The following is a 9432-nucleotide window of genomic DNA, read 5'->3' on the forward strand; positions in this document are numbered from 1 at the left end:
CAATTATTGACCACAATGCGTAAATAGCATATCTGCTAAAAAAAAACACTGATGTTAATTTTATAGAAACAATCAAATCAAGTCCGCTGGATCTCCAATTAACATCCAAATAAAATACTACATATGAGAATTGAGAATGTCTATTGGTTATAGCAGGTGAATAAATTACTAATAAGTAATGGGGACAATAGAGATGATACAACCCAAATTCCATGATGAGGCATCTCCTCTGCATCTCTGCGGACCAGGTCTCTCCATCTGATCTACGTGTTCAACCAGTAATATATGGGGTTTAGGGATGAAATACATCTGATCTACATTGGCTGGCAAAGCTAGTCAAATTATCATTTGATCGGTCAAAGTGTAATCATATTGGCTCAAAATTTTCATTTAACTTGCAAAATATCTGCCCCTGGGAGCACTTAAAATTGTGAATTACTGAGGAAAGTAACCACGCATCTTGTTCTTTGAAACAATGTATCTATTCTCAGCCATATATCGGATTGAATTTTGAGGAGCTTCTTTGCCTTGTCCTGTAATTTTGATTGGCATCTAATTGTTTCGCCATGTATCTGACCAGATATGGTGGACATTACATCAAAGAATAACCAACATAAGCCCTTTTGCATTAACAATAAAAACAAGCCAAAATTTTAGTGAAGACACGTTTACCCAATTGTGACTCAAAACTAGCAGTGAGTATATTAATCAAGGAAAACTAACTCAAACACTCCGAGATTTTATGAATTCAGAATTTGGAAGTAATTGCTGACTCAAACAATTTATCAAACCTCTTAAGATCATACCAAATTGGCAATTGAGCAAAATATTGTACACCAAAAAATGGAATCCCTTTAAATAAGGTAAGAAAGCAATACCTTCAGAAATAACCTGATAACAGCTTGTATGAACTCAAAGTTGTTCCGGGAGGAGATCTCATGAATAAAATAATCCAATAATAGTTCGACTGAAATCATCTCAGGCCTCCTATCAAGCTCTTGGTGATTCTCATCATCTATGATTTGAAGCATCCGAAGCTCCATATCCAAAGCCGAAGGAGACAAGCCTTTAATATAATCAGTAAATGCTGAAACTACAACATGTTAAGCACATAAATATGAGCTTCAAAGATGTTTACCATAGATGTTAGATAAATTTTCAACAATGGAATCTTACAGTTTTTCATCTCTGCAGAGAACTGAAGAAGTTGCAAAAATGGAGATGGTGGCATATCAAATTTCTTCTCATTCTTTTCCAGTTTATTGTCTTTTGCATCATTATCCCCATTAGCTTCACTAGGCGTGAATAATATCTCTCCAGAAAGAGATGGAATTGAAGGCAGGAAGAAAGGAGCCTTCTCAGGTTTTTTAGGAGGCTCAATTGGTTTATTGCGAACCTGCAATTATTATTTTTTGATTTTTTGATAATGCAATTATGGAGTCAATATTTGCAGAAACCCTACCTAAACTATGTATAATGGCAAAAAAAATGATGTAAAAAAAAAGAAGAATTAACATATTTACTTTCAATAGCTAACTACTTAAGAAAAAGCATTCGGGGAGAGTAAAGAGAGACCTTTATAATGTCTAAATTGATCAAGCTTTGCCATTGGCTTTTTGGCAATAGAGAAAGAGTAACTAGTTCTGGTATCCGCTTAATGAAAGTTGCAGAAACAGAAGCATCTTTTGAAACAGGTTTGTCAACAACGGGTTCATCAGAATCTTCAGTTTGAGATCCATCCATAGATGAGATGGACGGCAACCTTACATTTACAATTTCCTTCCCGCTTGCAAAGGAATCCACAATTGAAGCTCCAGAGAAGATTGACCGATTAACCCTGAATAAAATTGCCAGCCATTTAAAGTTTCTTACTAAGAAATAAAACCAAGTATAGTCCAAAGTAACACCTACTATCATACACTGAGTGTGTGTTTGGTGCATAAGATTATGATAGGATAGAATAAGATGATATTATAAAAAGGATTAGATTACATAATATCATCTTATCTTGCGTTTGATGTTTGCAAGGATTATAATAGACTAATTTTATCTATTTATCAAAATTATCCCTCTTCAAAGTTGATACAATTTAAATTATTGATGTAATTTTGAAGGATATAATAGAACATGTAAGTTTAATCCCATGGATTAAAAATAATTTTTTTCACTTTGAGAGGATTGAATTATCTTATGCCAAGAGGATGACTAATCCTCCTTCCAATCATATTCATTTCTTTAGATACAAGTCAAACATGATATAGGATGATTATCATCGTATCATATCATCATCATATGCACCAAACATGGTCTGAATGACTAAAATGTATCACATTTATCCTCTGCACGTTTTTCCAAGTGTGAAAATTATCATTCATGTTATTTACCTAGAAGAAATTCATTACATCACATCTCATCACATCAACAAGCTTCTGCTTCAGGTTTTTCAGCTATTTAGTGTGAATAGAAAGATCAAAAAGGATATAACCCCAACTAATAGCCAACTTCTTTAGCCCATATAATGATAAAGTGAGACAAAATTGAAAACTTACCACAGATAAACCCCATTCTGATCAACATGGGTAGTTGCTAAAACATCCATATTTGGTGACAAGGACAATGCTGTGATAGACACATCAACATGTATAGCATCAATTTGTCTTGCTAAGACAACATCCCAAATTCTCAAACTCCCATCCATGCTGGATGATAAAAGCCATTTGCCATCCTCACTGAAACACAAATCAGTAATACGGTCTGTATGGCCTTCAAATTTACGAACCACTCTTAATGCCACGACGTCATATAAACGGATAAGCAAATCATCAGTTACAGTGGCTAAAAGACCTGCAAAATAAAGTAAAAGATAAAAGCAGTTGCTTAATATATGATTTAAAGACCATGAAAAAACTAAGAAATGGGAATGAATAGGCAGAGAGACCACATAGATGCAGGAGTACATGCACACAGACAGACACACAGACAGAAAACCCAAGGTTTGACACTGATGATAACAAAGATCAAAAGAACGCTCACCATTAAGACGATTGTAAACAATCTTAACCACAGCACATCCGATTTCCCATCCAGATTTCAATTCACGTCCCTTGAAATCCCAGACCTGCACAAAGAATCAATTCGACAAATAATAATATCCAGCAAAACTCAATCAGCTTTGTTGGTTTGCTCTGCATGCTTAAGTAAATTCTATAGATTAGGACAAGTTTCCATCAGAACTTCTTGTAACTAGATGGAAAATATTTCAAACATAAATCAAGGTGGATCCAATGCAAAAATTGCTTTCTTGTCTGGAAAAAAAGGGGGTAAAATTGCTTTTCCCACAACAAACACAACTTAAAGCCTATATAAGGTTATAAATACCCCTACCTAGTGCATAATTTTCCTGTTACCCAATTTCTAGGGTTGGGCTATGGAAAAGGCATAAATAAACAACCACTTCCAACCAACTTGGAAAAGGTCGGATTTAATCCAATATCCAGTGTAGTCAATCAGGGTGACTGGGATAAGGGGTATTGCAATCTAGCAACAGCATTTCACAGCTTTCCGGGCACAGCTTACTTATTGAGGTAAAGACCTTGAGTGGCAAGAGGCACAAAAAGGCAATGGCCCCCTTTTTTTTATATAATGTACTTTTAATTGATAAAAGAGTATGTAAAATATTGCTCAATTTACAACAACTATATCAGACGAGAAATATCAAAAGCTATATTCCCATATTACTCTTAGAAGTCAGTGTTAAGATTAGGGAAGTAGAACAATTATCTAGGAAAGAATATACCTTAATGTCTCCATGATATCCTGCACTTATCATCAAGGTATTTGTAGAATCACAACCAACTCCGACAACTTCTCCATCATGAGCAGTTCCTTCTGACATGTCCAGATAACTACCTCGACTGATTCCTGATTGGAGATTGAATCTCTCAATCCAACCACCTACTGTCCCTAGAACAGCAAAGTTACCACAAGCACTGATGGTACAGACCTGTAATCCGATAGAAAAAATCATCAGTTACAATTCATATGGTTCAAGAAATACTAATTTCTAGCAGCTATTTTTCATCTTTAAATAGTCTAATATCAGCAGTATTTTCAGCTTAATGTTTTAAACGAATGGTACTTCAGCCATCTTGGCTGTATTTTTAAAATACACAAGTTTGGAAAGAGCATTCAATGCGTGCACTAAATTTTGGTGCAAGAGAAATATTATTACAGATCTTAATCAATAAAAGTTGTCAATAACATATAAAAACTAAATGGGTTTAGGAATTAGATCAAGCACAACCTTCACAGGTGTGGGATTGTCAGGACATGGTCTCAAGATATGCTCCCCAAGCACAAAATTTTGAAGTCTCCACACATATGCCTGTTCAGTATCCATATGGCATGTAACCACATTGCACCAATCTCGCTCCCTAATTTCAGCTTTTATTTATCGAAAGAGAGATAGAGAGAGGAAGAGGCAAACTTAGATCAATTTGACATAACAAAAGTACATACCATCACTCAAGAATGGATAAGAAACAGATTCATGTTTCTAAATGATAAAAGAGCATATAGTGGAAGATCATACCACAATCAAATGCAATAACTGGCTTTAATTTTAGTTCCTCCTCCTGAAATTGAAAATAACAAACAAAGAAGCTGAACACAAGAATTCAATATATAAACAAGAACTACAACATTTACAGAATTAGTAGTACTGTATTCAGATTATCATTTAGGTATAATCATGCTAAATAAGTCAGCTAAGTACGACATGTCACCCCAGCCATACCTTCATTCTTAATTTCTTGGCTCGCTTAGATATGTGACCTTGAGACAGCTCTCTGCTCTGCTGATCCTGATCACAACAAATTTTACAGTTTACCAACAAATTAGAAAATTATGTAAATTGTGAAGTAGCATGTTAATATAGAATTTCATGGATGGAGAATGGTAGTAAGAACAACATAATGAGTAACATGCACCCAGGGATCTAAGCTCCTATTGAATGGCAGAGTAGATAAATAAAGGATTTTTTATCAGGTCATGCATGCATAAAAAGTACTTAGAATTAGACAAAAGGTTTATATGACATTCAAGTCTAGATTTTAGTTCAAACAATTTCAATAGGAATGAAGAGCAGATGCACATCAAAGAACTAAAATGCCAAAGTAAAGGTTAGGTTTGGACTCTAGGAAGGTACTAAGCCCTACCCACAAAATAAAACATGGATGGTGACCTTATAAAAAAATATTGGCCAATATAAGTAAACAAGTCTAGGACCCAATGTTTAAATTACAAACCCCATTAAAAATTTTTAAAAGATGCAGAACCAAAAGGTAAACAAACAAAGATTGAGAAAAGAAATCTTTCACAGAAAAGCCAATAAAATGAAATAATATCAAATGGTTAATGACCAATATAAGACATAAAAGAAAACCCTTCAGGCGCCACTAATAATCTACATAAATCTAAAATGATAATGATAACTTATCAAAGCATGAACAGGGTATTATTTCCTTTTATTTTTTGCTTGTAAATGGATTGTAACTCTGCTACCATCAAAGCAAGATGGTATAAGGAACTGAACACTTTACTAAATGAATCTGCTACTTTATGAAGAGATTATTGGGAATTCTGCATCTATTTAAATAGATAGTTCAATTGAGCCCAAACAACTTTCAAAAACTCCGAACTTTTTTATGAAAGAGGACTCACTTGGATGTACATAAACTTGTGCAGTGGTCAATCAGAAATATCATGCATATCAAATATTTTCATGAAGCAAAATAAAATTCTAGTGATTATAGATGCCAAACCTGGATGACAGAGAAAAGGCGAAAAGCACGATCTTGGCCAGCAGACAGGATATGCCTTCCATTGGCATAGAACCTGCCATATATAGGTAAAATTTAAAACAAGTATTTCACGGCCAAAAAGATTTTCTAAAGAAAACATTGAAAATAATTGAAGCACAGACTAGATGGAAATCCAGAGTAACTACATATTAGAATTTCAAAGGTCCCAACTACACATTTCAATTTCAGAGGTATCCCTCTTGAATTGTACAGGCCTTATTCATTCTAATACACCTTTACTTGTTAAAGAAATTAAGGAGGAAATAAATATACAGAATGCTATGCATGCCTAAAATCAATGGGAGTGCTATTACCTGATGCAAAGTGGAGGAGCACTGTGTCCACTTCGAAACCGTAGGAGACGAGGGTCTCCATCACTTGTGTCAAATATCCACATCTGCAGAAGATAATAATTCAGAAAGGCATTTCCTTATAAGATGAATGAACATGCTAGGCAGAGAACATAATGCAAACAAACACCAATAAGCACCACACTGATCTGAAAGAAAATCTAAATTATATCAAACATGCAACCCATTTCTGCTAGCAAAATTTTGCATAAAAACATCAACTAACCATCAGATAGTAAGAAGGAAAGTTATGATAACAATCCTGAGGCATCTAAAATTCCCAGCCAGTTCTCTAATTAGGAAGGGAAGAATCAGACTTAACAAGATGAATAAATGGCTTAGTGTAAAAGTCAAATCTTAAACAAACCATAACATAGTTCTAGTCATAATTCTAAAGCATTGAATATGATACCATATAGTTTTAAACCTCCAATACTATTATCATCAGTTTTGATACAAAGCAACTAAATGATATACTGCATCCACATTGTGTTTCACCTTACTTTAACCACTTAAAAATTTAGACATGCCAAATTTCATCAAATGGCTAGTTAAGGAAAGAAGAATGATACTAAATTAATTATACCTTAATTGAGTTGTCAGCTGATGAACTCATCAGCACAGGCTCATTAGCAAAAAAGTGAAGTGAAATAATTGAACTCTCATGAGCCTCTCTTATGACTGATTGAAGCCTTTTCTTCTCAAGATTCCATATGCTTATGACACCAGATGAACCTCCAGATGCTAGAAGGGGCTGTCCATCTGCAAAATATAGAACAACAATCAGTATAAACATGCTAGGTAACAGTTTGAATACGCATATATTTCTATAATAGAAAACACTTGACAAAAGCCCTACTCTAAACTTCTACTGTTTGAAAATAAAGCAAAAGCCCGAGGTATTATTTACAAGTTGATCAACCTCTAGGAGATATGGGAGGTTGTTATTTTTATTTTTTAATTTTGAACATGAAGGAATAAAATAATAACAAAGAAAACTGTTTCAAACTGACTGTAAGAAAACAGGTTAGAAAGAATAACGTCCACCATAATTTCATCACGAACTTTTAATTATTTCCCAAGATAAAGGCTGCAGCCAAGTGAGCTACCCAGGCATTGTTCGATGAATATTCAAATTCCACTCATTCACTGCAAAACTGAGCTAAACCATGAGCTGCTTGAGTAACAAGTCAGAGCCATGTTCAATCTTTATTATACTCAACTAGACTGACTTGCGAGCATTTGAATTTTTAATATATATAATATATTTGCATATTTTTAGTTTTCTTTGAGTTTTGAATTTGAGCTTGAGCCTGAGTCAAGTTTCAAGCTTCTTATTTTAAGTTAAAGTTACAAAGCCTAATTGAGTTGAGCTTGAGTAGGTCGATTATTTTTCATACCAAACTTCTAGCAGAATAAAATAAAGCTCAACCGAGCTTAGCATGTATTGGCTCAGCTCAATTACCCCTACCCCAAGTCCAGCCTAAGCAAATTCCAATATGTATTACAGAAAATATGAGCTCCAGAAAAAAGCAAAGAGCTCTTAAAAGCTCCATAATAGGAATACCTGTGCTAAAAGATAAGGCATTGACAGTGCCTCGTGCAGAATGTTTATATGTAACAACTTCTTGATCATAACGTATATTATGAATATGAATTGTTCCATCAGAACAACCAACGGCAACGACGTCTAGTGCCGGTGACGAAACACAACTGCAGATACCCGAATTCCATCCCTTAAACTCATAAATTTTTTTCTTTGTGCTGATGTTCCAAAGCTGCAAAGAACCCTCCTGGCTTCCTATAAGAACCTGTACACATGCTTCTCAGTTTAACATACCATATTATTGTGACATTTAAAATTCATCTATTACTATATCAACAACAAAGTAGGTGATATTACCTTGTTTAAGTAAGTATCTGGATGCATTATACAAGTAGGAGTGAATTTGGCATCGAGCTTGATATGTCCAATTGGAGTAAGATTGTCTTCAATTCCTTTAAACGCCCATATGAAAACATTACCATCAACATCGATGCTTAGAATGTGGCCTCCAAATAAAAGCATTAAATTGACTTTAGCACTGTGTCTGCTCCAATTTGCTACCTGCACAAGCATTGATTTTACCATCAAACTCCAAAAGAGCAAAACTTTAAGGGAAAAAAAAAAAGAAACATAAAGGAACATTCTACATAAATAATACTCCACAAAGAAATGAAGCATGACTGGTGCTAGAAAAAGACTAATTCAAATTAGAGCCTATAAAAGCCAAACATGCCATTAGACCCTAGAATCCTTTTGTTAAAAAAGAAAAATGAATAAAGACCAATGATAAACCTGGTGAGCTCGTTTAAATACGGCAATATCAGTCCCATAGGCGGCAAATGTGAAATCGCGGTACGAAGCAAGAGCTCGAATCTTCTTGGGCAATTGAGGGCCTATCAAGGACAGCATTTCATAATACTTAGTATTATACTAGCAAAAGAAAAAAGCTTTTACCCAAAAAAAACAAAAAAAGAAAAAAAAAAAAAAGAAAACTCACCAATAAGCACCAAATTGAGCTTTGAGCACTGCAAGAGGAAGCCAAAAAGGAAAAAGATCAATAATTTTCAACATTAGGGAAAGTAAAAGAACAAAAAGAAGCGTAAGTAATGACGTTGTAAATCTGAAAAGCTTTGCCAACAGTGACGGTGAGAAAAGTTTCGGTGCCCAAACGCTGAACAGAGAAAGGAACTGCGCTGGTAATGTAACCTAGTGCTCTGTATGGCTCAAATATCCCCATTTTTTTCTCTTCTCTTCTCTTCTCTTTCAATGAATTAAACTCTCTGACGGAGAGATCCTCTCTCTGGTTTTACTTCAACTTATATCAAGTCTTCTTTCTTCTAGATCCGGACGGAGGGTTTAGGGTTTGGGACTGAAAAAGTAGAAAAAAAAAAAGGTTTAAATATAAAAATAATCCTTGTGTTATACAATTTTTGTCCATTTAATATCTAAAAAAGTAAAATTGTGAATTTAATATATTAACTTTCATTTTGTCTTCTATTTTGATATTTATGATTAACATCATTAATCAATTTATTAATCTACATCATCAATCAGTATAAAAAAATTTTAAAAAATTTGAATATTTTAAAAATTTATTAAAAAATAAAAAAATAAAAAATATTTTTAGAAATTATAAAAATTATAAAAACTAAAAAATTTTTAAAAATTTAAAATT

At 33.9% G+C, this 9432-nt stretch overlaps 1 protein-coding gene across 2 annotated transcripts; it reads right to left on the reverse strand.

Moving 5' to 3' along the window:
- Window positions 1-36: 36 nt before the first annotated feature.
- Window positions 37-9128, reverse strand: LOC111303484 (transducin family protein / WD-40 repeat family protein). 2 transcript variants are annotated; one of them, XM_022899789.2, is made up of 18 exons: window positions 8869-9128; window positions 8755-8782; window positions 8550-8650; window positions 8115-8318; window positions 7779-8022; window positions 6798-6973; window positions 6176-6258; window positions 5823-5895; window positions 4796-4861; window positions 4592-4634; window positions 4304-4443; window positions 3797-4003; window positions 3034-3118; window positions 2550-2844; window positions 1576-1837; window positions 1177-1396; window positions 879-1087; window positions 37-572 (listed from the first exon to the last, which is right to left on the reverse strand). In XM_022899789.2, the coding sequence occupies exons 1-18, from the start codon at window positions 8992-8994 to the stop codon at window positions 423-425; spliced, it is 2712 nt and encodes a 903-aa protein (XP_022755524.2). In that variant the 5' UTR covers window positions 8995-9128; the 3' UTR covers window positions 37-422. The 2 variants fall into 2 exon arrangements, with proteins under 2 accessions (XP_022755524.2, XP_022755523.2); XM_022899788.2 differs by having other exon boundaries at window positions 879-1093.
- Between the last annotated feature and the right edge of the window lie 304 nt (window positions 9129-9432).

This window comes from Durio zibethinus, chromosome 13 (genome assembly GCF_047325235.1).
Source record: "Durio zibethinus cultivar Kanyao isolate XHJ-2024 chromosome 13, ASM4732523v1, whole genome shotgun sequence".
Classification (NCBI taxonomy): domain Eukaryota; kingdom Viridiplantae; phylum Streptophyta; class Magnoliopsida; order Malvales; family Malvaceae; genus Durio; species Durio zibethinus.

What these genes read in the sequence shown, in the direction of transcription:
- LOC111303484 (XM_022899788.2), bottom strand. Translation starts at nt 8,994, where the DNA reads ATGGGGATATTTGAGCCATACAGAGCACTAGGTTACATTACCAGCGCA. An exon ending in CAGATACTTACTTAAACAAG is followed by an intron (nt 8,023 to 8,114) that starts GTAATATCACCT and finishes GCATGTGTACAG; the next exon opens with GTTCTTATAGGAAGCCAGGA. An exon ending in GCCTTTTCTCTGTCATCCAG is followed by an intron (nt 4,862 to 5,822) that starts GTTTGGCATCTA and finishes TGTTGTGATCAG; the next exon opens with GATCAGCAGAGCAGAGAGCT.